Genomic DNA, 13,038 nt, shown 5'->3' with positions numbered 1-13,038 from the left:
CCTTCCAGCTCAGCGCCACCCTCATGACCCGTCCTTCTGTCAATCTTCCTTCCCACCTATCTGCTCCATCCTCCTCTCTGACCTATCACCTTCACCTCCACCTCCATCCACCTATTACAGACTCAGCTACCTTCCCCCAGCCCCACCCCATTTATCTCTTGACCCACTAAGCTCCCAACCTCATTCTTGATGAAGAGCTTTTGCCCGAAATGTTGATTTTCTTGGTCCTCGGATGCTGCCTGACCTGCTGTGCCTTTCCAGTACCACTCTAATCTTGACTCTGATCTCCAGTATCTGCAATACTCACTTTTGCTTGGCCCTTGAAAACAAACCCAGTCTATCCAACCTTTCCTCATAGCTGAAATCCCCCATACCAGGTAACATCCTAGTAAACCTTTTCTGTACCTCTCCAAAGCATCTACATCCTTCTGGTGTGGTGACCAGAAGTGGAATATTGGGTACAAGTGTGGTCCAACTAAAGTTCTATACAGCCAAAGCATAGCTTGCCTATCCTTATACTCAATGCCCCTAGTTAGTATACAGACTTATTGTTATGATAAGTGTAAACTCCACCTCTACATTATGCTATCAAAATCATTAAATCAACATGTGGCGAATACAAGATTCCACACAGGCACCACTCGCTACTTCATTCCAATTTGTGGACATATTTAAATGAGTCAGGGATAAAATGTGGATGTCAATGGTGCTGAGTTATACTCACCTGGAGAACAATGAAAGCTTGGGAATGCACAAAGAGGCCAAATTTAAAGGAACACAAATTTTGAAAGGTTGTAGGCTGTTGGATAGAGGTGGGGAGGGGGAGGTGGGGAGGGGGAGGTGGGGGCGGGTTGGGGGGTGAGGCCACAGGATGATTTGTAAACTATTTTTCAAACTAAGGGCATAGCTGGAACAGGGGCGAATGTGGGTTAGCAAGCCCGTGGCGTTGGGTAAATGATTTAGGGAGAGATGGCATGCAGGTAGCAGAATCTTGGTTTAGGTCAAATCAGAGAGAGAATATTAAAAAGGCCTGGAACTCACATCAAATACGAATGGCAATGAGGAAAGTTAGACGGGTCTGTAACAGTGTAAAGAGTGTGGTGCTGGAAAAGCATCCGAGGAGCAGAAAAAAAAAATCCAAAAAAAAAAAAATTCGATGTTTCGGGCATGAGCCCTGATTCCTGATGAAGGGCTTATGCCCGAAACATCGATTCTCCTGCTCTTCAGGTGCTGCCTGACCTGACGTGCTTTTCCAACACCACATTCTCATCTGATCTCAAGCATCTGCAGACCTCACTTTCTCCATGCAACAGCGTAATGCAGGAGGACTGAAAATCCAATCATTCCATCACACTTCCAGCTGCTAAACCGTTCATTCCAAAAATCTAACTCTTTATCTATCTTTAACTCTAAATCTATCTTTAAATAAATTTTTGTTTATACTGGCTCAGCTAAGGATGACAAATACAATTATGTATATTTTACACCAATCATGGGAACTTAATTATACTCAGAAGAGCAACATACTTCTGGGCTTACAATTCCGAGTTTTTGCTGATCAAGCAGTGGATAAGCCACTGTTCAGATTTTCTGCCCTATTTTACCTGGCTTATTCGGAATTGTCCCTCTTGTGTGTTGTTTTCTTCAAATTTTCGTTCCCAGTTCCCTTTAAAATAAATGGCATTCACAAGGACAAGCTTCGTCAAACTGTCCACAGTGCCTTCGCTTAACAAATTCCTGATCTTGCCTGGAGGATAACGGAAAAACAAATGCACTTACAGGTGAAAGATCAAATGAAAAAAACAAAAAGAAATTCAAGTCCACAAGAAGTGGCAACCTTATATCATCTGACCAACAAAGTGTAGGGCTTAGTGACTGGACTTCCTGAAGCCAGACACTTGACATTTCCAGCTGATGCCGTCCAATGGTGGCTGGGACTATATGTCAAATGGGACCTTTTTGGGAAGCATTAACCAAATTATCTCTCACCACTACGACTGTTCATATAACACAGTAACAAGGGGTTTCAGAGAAACAAAACAAAATGTGACTCCACGCCACATATGATGATATTAGGTCATTCATAATGAGATCGATTTGAAGGAATGCTTTTCAACAAAAAATAGGAATGAGGTGTGGAGGGGCTTTTCCAGAGTTTCAATCCCAAGCAACTGAGGCATAACCACCATTGGAGTGATTCAGATCAGTGACATTCAAGAGACCAGAATCAGAGAAGCACAGATCTTTCAGGGGAGTTTGAGAGGCAGGAGGGTTATAGGGATATATCAAGACAAGGTCATGGAAGGTTTTGAAGAGAAAAAAAAAAAAGAGGATAAGAATTTTATTAAAAACCAAGATCAGCTCCCAGTCAAGCAATGTAAATGAGCAAGAACCTAGACAATAGGGGAACTGGATGCAAGTTATGGATGTCTTCAGGTTTACAAAGATATGATATGTGTTGGCAGAGTCAGGTCTGGAAGCGACAAAAGCTTAAACAAAGGTTTTAACAAGTGAACTGAGACATAGGTGAAGTTATGGAGTCAGAAATCAGCCAGTCTTAGCGACAATTCCAAATATGGTCAGAAGCTCATCCCAGGTCAAAATGTGGCGGCAAGTTTAAAATGCAGACAGTTGAATGAATTTAACAAAGAAAACCAGGAGTGATAGCTGAGTCATTGAATTTATTCAAAACAAAGTTAGAGAGATTTATGATTGATGATGATTTGGTTGGTGGGGAGGGCATGAGGGAGTAGAAAAGGTAGATAGGAACATGCAATAAAAGGCTACAATCAGATTATAAATTATCCTAATGAATGACAGAGCAGACTCAAGGGCTATATGGTAGCAAGGGAAGGGAGTTTGGAGCAGGGACCAAAACATTATGGTTTAGTCTTCCCTCTATTTAAAAATGAAGGAGATTCCTGTTTATCCAGTGCTGATTATAAGAAAACAGTCCGATATGTTAACATGGGGAAGCAAAGTGGCAAGCTAGAACTGGAAAGACTTTGCATTTCTTCAAATAGATCAATTTGCCAGCAGCACTTGCCTTCAGTTTGTGTTTCAGTCCAGGAGTTGATCTGTTGTCTGACTTCTTCAGCTGCCTTAGCAAAATCCACTGCAGCTAATTCTGCCTCGTAATATTTCAGAGTAGATGCAAGGAAATTCTAAAGGATTAACAGGCAACACATCAAAGATAACCTAGTTTCCTACTATTCCACAATAAAAATGTTAATTTTACAAGTGGAACAGAGTAACAATGAAGTTTTAGGGGAGGGTGGACCAAGGGAAGGAGATGGACAAATACATTTCCACCATCGGCAAACTGAAGTGACAGCAGCATTTTAAAACTGCTGAAAAAAAAAGAGAAGTACATGAACCATCAGTAACATCGTTAATCAAGATAACGCAAAAGAATACCAAACATCCAAGGGAGCCACAATGCAGAGAAAAGTCAACCAAAGCAAGGCAGACTATTTGACCATGCTAAGGAAAGGCCAACATTACACGTCCATTCACAGCCAATTTTCAACAAGACAATAAATCAGAATCAAGAACTTGAGTTGAATCTCCTCTGCAAAGACCAAGGACTAAAAAGCAAGTGCATGACTCCCAATGGCACTGTCGTGATCAGCTCATTGAAAATAAAAACTCCTTCCCTTAGTATTTTGTTGGGCTGTGCAATTCTGTCTGATCAGACTTTATGCACCAGCAGAGGTTTACCGCAACCTGTTTACCGAGAGAAAGTTGTAGCTCTTCTCCCCATAGAGGCGATTGGCTAGCTTCAACACATAGTTTTCATTAGGCTTGTTGATTGCAGCTTGAAGTTTCTGAAATTCAGAATGAAGGTCGTGTACTTTATCAAAACCAAGCACCTAAAAAGAGAGCGAGAGAGAGAGAGATACAACAAAAACCGTTTAGAGACATTTTAGGTAGAGAATTCCAGTTCTAAACTGGGGAAACCACACCAGCTATTTTTGAGAAACTGTACCAAAAGAACACCAAATTGGCACCAACTGGTTTCTTGTTTAACAAACAACTTCTGCATCATTTCATTTTGATATGTAGATATGTTCATTCTTCTGCCAATTGGTTTACACAAATGGCCTGTAGATCACAAGGTTTATGTTATATTAAGTATAGTTAAATCTGAATTTGAGAGTTTTGCTAATCTAACAGGAAGTATTGCAATATCACATGATCTTGCTCACCAAAAGCTGACTGAAAGTGTGTTTTTGGCCATAGGAAAAAGGTAATAGAGAGGCAAGGATGGATGGTGGACTGCTGGAACATGAGGCTTAAGAAGCAGCAATGGGAAACAAAAAAATGGCAGAGGAACTGGATACTTTGCATCAGTCTTCATGGAGGAAGACATCAGTAGCATACTAAAAATTCAAGAGAGTCAGGGGCTAGAGGTGAGTGTACTGTCCTTCGCTAAGAGAATTTGTTGGGGAAACTAAAAGGTCTGAAGGTGGTTAAATCACCTGGACCAGATGGAGGCATTTCAGGGACCATCCTAGTCAATGGGGGTTCCAGAGGACTGGGAAATGGCTAATGTAATACCCCTGTTTAAGAAAAAAAAGGGAGGCAGAAGACGGGAACTTATAGCTGGCTAGCCTGAACTCTTGTCGTTGGTCAGATTTAGAGTCCTTTATTGAGTGAGTATGAGATTGCAGAGTATTTGGAAGTGCAGGTAAAATAGGGCTGAGTCAGCATGGCTTTATCAAGAGAGAAAGTGAGGACTGCAGATGCTAGAGATCAGAACCAAGTGTGTGTTGTTGGGAAAGCACAGTAGGCCAGGCAGCATCTGAGGAGCAGGAGAATCAACGTTTTGGGCATAAGCCCTTCATCAGGAATGAAGTTTCTGATGAAGGGCTTATGCCTGAAATGTTGATTCTCCTGCTGTTCAGATGCTGCCTTACCTCTGTGCTTTCCCAGCAACACAATCTTGACTTTTTAATCAAGGGGAGGTCATTTGTGACAAACCTGTTAGAATTCTTTGAGAACTTAAAAAGTTAGACAAAAGGGAGCCAGCCGACATGATCCATTTGGGTTTCCAGAAAGCCTTTGACTAGGTGCAGCACAGGAGGCTGCTACATAACATTCCAGCCCATGCTGTTAGGGGCAAGGTACTGGCATGGATAGAGGATTGGCTGGCTGGAAGAAGGCAGAAAGTGGGGATAAAAGGGCTTTTTTCAGGATGGCAGCTGGTGATTAGTGGAGGTGGGAGACATGCATGTTGGAACTGCAACTATTCACATTAGATATTAACAATACACATGAACGAAATGTGGGCATTGTTGCTAAGTTTGCAGATGACAAAGAGATAGGTGGAGGGACAGGTACTGTTGAGGAAGCAGGGAGGCTGCAGAAGGACTTGACAGATTAGGAGAGTGGATGAAGAAGTGGCAGAGGGAATACAATGTGGGAAAGTGTGAGGTTATGCATTTTGATAGGAAAAAGCATAGACAATTCTCTAATGGGAAAGGCTTCAGAAATCTGAAGGACAAGGGCCCTTAGGTGTCCTAGTTCAGGATTCTCTTAAGGTTAAGATGCAGGTTCAGTCAGTTAGGAAGGCAGATGCAATGTTCACATTCATTTTCGAGAGGATAAAAGAGCAGAGATGAATTGCTGAGGTGGTATAGGACTCTGGTCAGACTGCATTTGGAATATTCTGAGCAATTTTGAGCCCCATATCGAAGGAAGGGACAGACTGGCCTTGGAGGAGCTCCACGGGAGATTGACAAGATTGATCCTGGGGCTTGTCATATGGAGGAACAGTTGAGGACTCTGGGTCTATACTTGGAGTAGAGGGAGGAGAAGGGATCTGATTGAAACTTACAGAATACTAAGAAGCTTGGATAAGGTGGACATTGTAGAGATACTTTCACTGGTAGGAGAGACTGGAACTAAAGGGCACAGCCTCAGTGAAGCGATAATCCTAGAGAACTGAAATATGGAGGAATTTCTTCAGTCAGAGTAGGGAATCTATGAAATTCATTGCTGCAGAGAGCTGTGGAGGTCAAGTCATTGAGTGTATTCAAAGCAGAGATAGATAGATTCTTGATTAGTAAGGGGATCAAGGATTATGGGGAGAAGGTAGGTAAATGTGGTTGGGAAACATATCAGCCATGATCAAATGGTGGAGCAGACTCAAATGAGCTGAATGGCTTAATTCTGTTCCTAATTGGTATGGTCTTGCAGCCTCATGGCAAGATGAAGGCACTGTGAGGTGGTTTCTTAAATAATGTTTTCCTTACTTCAGCAGACTAAACATTCTTTAGCAGCACAAGACCAAAAACTTCAAAAGCAAAATAAAAGTTTCCACAAACTGTGTATGCACGGCTGAAGTTCTAAATCCAAGGTTTCCAAAACTGGAGGCACAAGGTTAACAGAGGGGAAATGTCCAATAAAAGGCTTTAATAATGTGGACAATTAGTTGCTCCATGGCTGAGATGAACAGCGGGATGGTTTTAGCTTGGGCAGTCTGAATGTCAAGAGACACTGGGGTCATGCCAAGTACTACCAGTGAGGTAAGCTATTGGCTGTTCAGAAAAGCTCCTTGCCATCTGTGTACCTTGAACTGTGTAGTGTTATCTTATGAAGTTGAGTCAGTGTGAAGGATTTGCCAACAGTGTAACGTCAGTAACACCTAATGGAATTCGTTTCTATGGTGGGCCAATCCTCTCCTGATTAAGATTCAGGCCAGAATATGAGCAGAGTTTTTAATGTGTGCTTGGTCTCTGCCTCCACACACTCACTATCTCCACTACTGTACCCGCATCTCATCAAGGCTCCCGTTCTACCACCCTCTCACAATTACAACCAACACCGTGTGGCGCTGGCCCTCATCCAGCCCCAATGCAATGACCCCTGCATGCTGCCTATTCACTCAAGACACCTACTTCCCCACTATTCCCCCACCAGCACAGTTGTACCAACCAATTTCATCTGACTCAATCCCTCCTTCGCTCTCATTCCAGGAGAGGAACAAGACAAAAAGCCTACAATACAGCAAAAGCAGCCAAGACGGGTGTTGGGGTGCCCAATATTCGGCTCCTCTTTCTCCACAAGGAGAGGATCCTGACCCCACACAAAGCTGTGGACTGAGATTCAAGGCTGCCGTCAGTTTACTGTGCAGAGACTTTCTGACCGAACAGTCTGTCATTTGAGTGAGGACTATTCCTGTTAAATGAGAATGTCTTCGAGACAGCCATTTGGTTACTGCATTGCATTTGTGTCATGTACACTGCGGGCACACAATGCAGGAGTAAGATGACATAATACTCAGTAACATGTGCCACCCCTAGACTGATCACTGTTGACGACCGTGACAATCAGAACTGCTTTGTGTCAAACACCAAAGGGCAAGGCAGAGCCCAAATTCAGGGAATCCCCAATTTACAAACCATCCCGACTTACAAATACTCATACTTACAAATGGTATCCCACACATGAGTATCACTTTAAAGACCAAACATACAAGTATTTCCTGTGATTACGAACAACTGCCTTAGATTGATAAGCATCATGTTCCAACATGCATACAATTCAACTTGTGAATGGACTCAGGAATGGAACCCAGGCTGCACTGTGAGCTCTGAACTCTGTCTGAGGGTGAAAACAATAAAATGCATAACAACGCAAGGCAGAGATGCTGTCTGCACTCAGATAGGTGCCAAGTGAGTGGACAAGGAGGCACAGCCAGATCCAGTCCATGAGCTCGATGGATGTCGGCCCCTAATGGGTGTAATTTCCTGGCAGCATATTCCAATGAAAGGTGCCTTTGCTCTCAGAAGTGCAGCACTAAAGTGTGCAACCATGCTTTCAACGTACTGGAAATGAGCCATGATAATGCAGACAGGCTGGTACGTGGCGAAGCCAAAGTCCATGGACAGGGGGAGCATGCTCAGTGCCAGGAATCGGTTGAAGAATGTGACACTTTGGTCTTGACATTGAGAAGGGTCTCGCTCAATACCTCACTCGATTTCTCACCACGGTCTATGTCATTTAGGACCTGGGAAGATTTCACCCAAAAACAAATTTATGACATGTACTCAGGGCCTACAGACTCAAACATGGTGGGAGTTTGGCAGCACAAGAACAGAAATAGACAATTCAGCCCCTCAGGCCTATTCAATGAGATCATGGCTGATCTGTGACCTAACTGGCCAGATGGAGAGACTTACTGAGGGTGGGAAACAAGTCACTAATGGAACCGTGGTTGACAGAAAAAACGCCTTGGGGGAAGAAATTGAATGCATGGAGGGCTCAACGCAAAGCAAATTGTAGAGGGGAAAATCAAACTAAATTCGCAGAGCTAGCAGAATAAGGAAGCAACATCAGCTTCAGAGCAAGAAACTCGGACGTGGAATTCTGGATGACTTATAGCTTAGGAGGGCCGTAGCAGAAAGGTCATTAAACAGAACATTACAAAGGTGACGATCAGGTGGCAGGGAGAGGGAGATAAAGCAGGGGCAGTTTTGGAAGGAAAAATATAGCCTTGTTGACAGATCAAATGTAAAGAAGATCCCAAGAGTCTGGCCTACTGCATTTGGAGAAAGTGAGGACTGCAGAGGCTAGAGATCAGAGTCAAAAACGTGTGGTGCTGGAAAAGCACAGAAGGTCAGGCAGCATCCGAGGAGGAAAATCGACATTTTGGGCATAAGCTCTTCATCAGGAATGTGATGGTAGCTGGGAAGGAGATAGATAGATGCAGGTGCGGCGATGATTGTGACAGGTCAGTGGGGAGGGTGGACCGGATAAGTGGGAATGAAGATGGACAGGTAAAGAGGGCGGTGCCAAGTTGGAAGGTTGGATCTGGGATGAGTTGGGGTAAGGGGAGATGAAGAAACTGATGAAGTCGACGTTGATGCCATGTGGTTGAAAGGTCCAAAGGCACAAGATGAAGCATTCTTCCTCCAGTTGTTGGGTGGCTTGGATTTGGCAGTGGAGGCGGCCCAGGACTTGCATGTCCTTGGAAGAGTGGGAGGGAGAATTGAAGTGGTTGGCCACAGGGCGGTGGGATTGTTTGGTGAGTGACCCCCAGAGATGTTCCCCGAAACGTTTCGCAAGTTGGCGTCCTGTCTCCCCAATCTAGAGGAGACCACATCGAGAGCAACGGACACAGGAGATGAGGTATTTGGATGTGCAGGAAGATCTCTTTGGGGAAGCATCCTTTGGAGTCTTGGAAGGAGGTGAGCATGGGCAAGTGTGGGTGCAGGTTTTACACCTCTTGCGACATCAAGGGAAGGTTCCAGGTGTGGAGGGTGGGTTGTTGGGGGACCTAGACCTAACAAGGGACTGGTCTCTGCTGAATGCTGATAGGGGTGGCGACGGGTCTGACTGTAGGTGGCCGAAATAGTGGAAAATAATGCACTGTGTCTGGAGATTAGTGGGCCAGAAGGTCGAGGACCAGGGAGGTTCTATTCTTGTTGTGGTTGGAGTGTTGGGGTTCAAGAACAGAGGAGCGGGAAGTCGAGGAGATATGCTGGAGGGCGTTGTTGATCATTGTATTGGGAAATTACGGTCCTTGAGATAGGAGGCCATCTGGGATGTCCTGGAGTTAAAGAGAGAGAGTGTTACAAATGGAAATAGAGAATCTGATCATAAGTTTAACAGCAATAAATGGGCCAGGTGTCCTACTCCTGCTACTTACACGAATACACAGGACGCCAGAAAAGGACCATAGGCATCATTGTGCTACTGCTCAGCAGGGGGTCAAGATCAGTCTGTCCTGACTGGAGTATCGGCAACACGAGGGAATAAGTTACATTTCGTAGCATCACATATTACAAAACTTAGGAACCAGCAAATTAACAGCCTATGTTGCAACAGCAGACCGAGCAGCTCTCTGGACAGCAACATACATTTCAGATCATTAGTCATTTGTTTACTTCCAGAAGAAAAAAAATGCAACACAAGAAGATAACACAAATACCAAATTTGGAGTTTATTAATGGAATGCATTATTTAACTAACAGATAGGGAGACAGCATTTGCCTATGTTTTTGCACAACATAATGCAATGGAGTTATTATGCTGAATACACGTTTGTATTTAGCTTTGAGAATGCTGTCAACTGCAATCCAGAGTTGGCACTCTCACAAAGCATTTGCTTCATTTTATGTGCCAAACCCACATTAGATCATGTGTTAAAAGCTACTGTTATTCCAAATGACAGCATTTGCTGATTGCACAGAAGTTCATCTTCCAATAATTCAACCCAGTTAGGCAGTTTCACAGGTTATTAAAGGTTAAGGAAATACTCAAGATATTTTTTAAAAATTACGACTTAAATCATAAAAAGCAAATCCTCAAACTTTTTTTTAAAAAAATATGCACTATTTTTGTTGTCATGGCTTAAGACCGTATATCACACCATGGAAAATTAAGTTGTTTTTGTTACAATATAACTCAAACTGTGTGACCAAAAAGAAACATTTTTAACAAAAGCCATCCACACAAAGCTGGCTTTTTTAAAAAAATAGCTTTTTCTGTTGAATAATCAGCTTTGTCAATGCAATCCATTGCACAAATAGGTCACATGGTAAAGTTTTGCTCAATTCCTATCTTACCTTATTACAAAACTTAGTAGATTAGATTATCTGAACACTGATATTACCCATATTTGGAAAATTACCACCGTTTCCTGAAGGCCTTAGCCTGGCAAAAGATCCTGAAACACATTACATTTTTAAAGCAACCTTTTCCCCCCTCTCCATTCTTGTGGGGTTTTAAAAAATATTTTTCAGCCAATGTCAGTGCAGTGAAGTTACAATGATCTTTTGGCAATCAATCAGGTTCAGAGGAGAAGGTTTCGTCAACTTCAGAATTAATTTCTGTCAGAATTAAACTATTAAACTGAGTGAACATTCTTCGTTTGTTATTTCCCCCTCTCCCAAAAGCTTAGCCTTAGCTAGTTTTCTGACGTATTTGTAAACACACCATTTTTATATTGGAACGCATCAATCTGAACAATTGATCATCATCTCTGTTGAACAAAACTGTAAAGGTTCACCATTAAATGGGGCTAATGGTTTTCTGAAATACAACACCTTACAACCAGACCACTGACTTTCTCCTTCACTGACAAAAAAAAACAATAAAACCAGGAGGGAGATGGAAATAAAAACTTAAGACAGATGCATTGTAGCCAGAAACGCACTGTCTGAAAGGGGAATGGAATCAAATTCAACAGTAGAGTGTTGTATAGATCGATTATTTTAAAGTAAAAGGGCTCTCGAGGATGTGCTAGGGGGTGGCACTAAAAGGTAGCTCTTTTAAAAAGCTGGCACTAGCCAGACAGATCACACAGCCTCTCCTGGTGCTGTATAATCCTATAACTGCTTCCAAAGTCGCAAATGTAGTGAGAAATGTGATAAAGATAGATCATTTGCCACATTAAGCATTTCGTACCTATTTGCTTTTCATAATTAAATGCCCAGACTGTTCAGTTTAGAAGTCCAAAAGGCAAATAAAAGAGGGCACAGTCAAGATTGGCAATTGCATTGTCAAAATGTATGGATGTACATCTCAGGAAAGGAGGAACAGGCTGGCTTGATTTTCTGTCTGGGGTGGGAGAGTGCCGAGGGATGATTTGTCAAGAGTTATTTACAATTATAAAAATTTTTGATCGAATGGACACACAGATAACATGTGGCGTTTGAGAGGAAGAGCAGGACTAGACACCTGTTAAAGACACAATCACCCAGCAATCCAAAAGGGAACTCAGAAAATGAAATCCATCCCCCAAAGAGTGATGAGAAATGGAACTCACTATCAAAGGAAGTGGCCAAAGTGATGAATATAAAAGCATTTATGAGAAAGCTACACTGTAATTTGAAGGAAATGAAATAGAAGGGTTACAAGGATAAATTAAAATGAGGAAAGATCAAAGGTTACTCAAATGCAGTACGAACATTGACATGGTCTGGTTGGATTAACTGGTCTGTTTCTGCTCTATCCTCTATAAATAAAAGCATACCTTTAATATTGCAATTATCATGATACACCCACCTTGGCCATCTGAGTGGCAGTATTTCTTTTTGCACCTAGATACACCATAGCCAGAGCAGCTGATATACTCAGTGGAGATACAAAGATATTGCCATTTTTGTCATTTCTATCCAACTGTTTGAAGAGATCAAGAGCGAACTTGACATTTGAAGTACTCAGAAGATCCATTCCTGACATATCTAGAGTAGGAGAAAAGAAAAACATTGAATTGTGGTTCGTTCTGCTTCTCCTACCAGGCAGTGTCAGAAAAGACACTGTGTCAAAATTTGCTTGAATGCCAAGGAGTAATTTTTGTCTAAATTGCAAAAGTATGTTTTATCCATTAAAAATCATCTTTAAATACATACAAAGGTTCTAAACTATATCTGTACAATCTTTGTAGAGAAAAAAAACAAGGAAAGCATCAAAATTTTGACCTTTCTCAGTGTTTCTGTACAGTTGCAAAATACAAAGCAGACACTTAAGCAGGTAATTATTTATTAATTATTTATGCTCATTTTGAGGCAGCAATTGGGTCTGACAACTGAACAGACCTGTTATGGTTTGACAGAAAGGCCTCAGACAGTGGCATTTCTCCACAGCACCTTGGCAGTAATTGTCCCAAGCTATAGTGCATTCCTCAGCACGTCGTCCTGGACCTTGGAACGTGCCGATCGAGGTCAGCTCTTTACACTGCAAGACCAGCAAGTTTGGGCAGACCAAAGAGTGGCTTTCATTGGGTTGATGGTGCTCCAGGCGCAGACGATGTTTGTCTCGGCGTGCGACCCATGGAACAGCTCTATGTCACAGAGCTGCTCGGGATGAACCTCAACAAAAACTCTCCAGACCTTCTTTGCAAGGCCACATTCCAGAAGGAGACGTGTGACCATCTTGTTACCAGCTCAACCACTTCGAGAGCAGCAAGCTGTGGCGCATAGAGACTGGGCATGCATGAAGGATCGGGCAGGTACTACCCTTCTCACCAACAGCCAAGCGATGTCTTGGCACTTGATGGTATGTTCTGGTGATAAGCCATTCTGCCAA

The 13,038-nt window shown here is 42.7% G+C and overlaps 1 protein-coding gene across 4 annotated transcripts in view; it reads right to left on the bottom strand.

Annotated features, from left to right (window-relative positions):
• LOC140464905 (leukocyte elastase inhibitor-like) overlaps positions 1–13,038 on the bottom strand; it is a 36,311-nt gene that overhangs the window by 8,304 nt on the left and 14,969 nt on the right. For all 4 annotated transcript variants that reach the window (XM_072560506.1, XM_072560505.1, XM_072560504.1 and 1 more), the window contains exons 2-5: positions 12,016–12,194; positions 3,735–3,872; positions 3,047–3,164; positions 1,605–1,747 (exon numbers count right to left, since the gene is read on the bottom strand). In XM_072560506.1, the coding sequence (XP_072416607.1) occupies positions 1,605–1,747; positions 3,047–3,164; positions 3,735–3,872; positions 12,016–12,192 (576 nt within the window). In that variant the 5' untranslated portion in view covers positions 12,193–12,194. The remainder of the gene's footprint in view (positions 1–1,604; positions 1,748–3,046; positions 3,165–3,734; positions 3,873–12,015; positions 12,195–13,038) is intronic.

The sequence above is a fragment of the Chiloscyllium punctatum genome, chromosome 41 (assembly GCF_047496795.1).
Source record: "Chiloscyllium punctatum isolate Juve2018m chromosome 41, sChiPun1.3, whole genome shotgun sequence".
In the NCBI taxonomy this organism is placed as follows: domain Eukaryota; kingdom Metazoa; phylum Chordata; class Chondrichthyes; order Orectolobiformes; family Hemiscylliidae; genus Chiloscyllium; species Chiloscyllium punctatum.
Note: the sequence above shows the minus strand (reverse complement) of the source record. Positions and strands in the feature narration are given on the sequence as shown.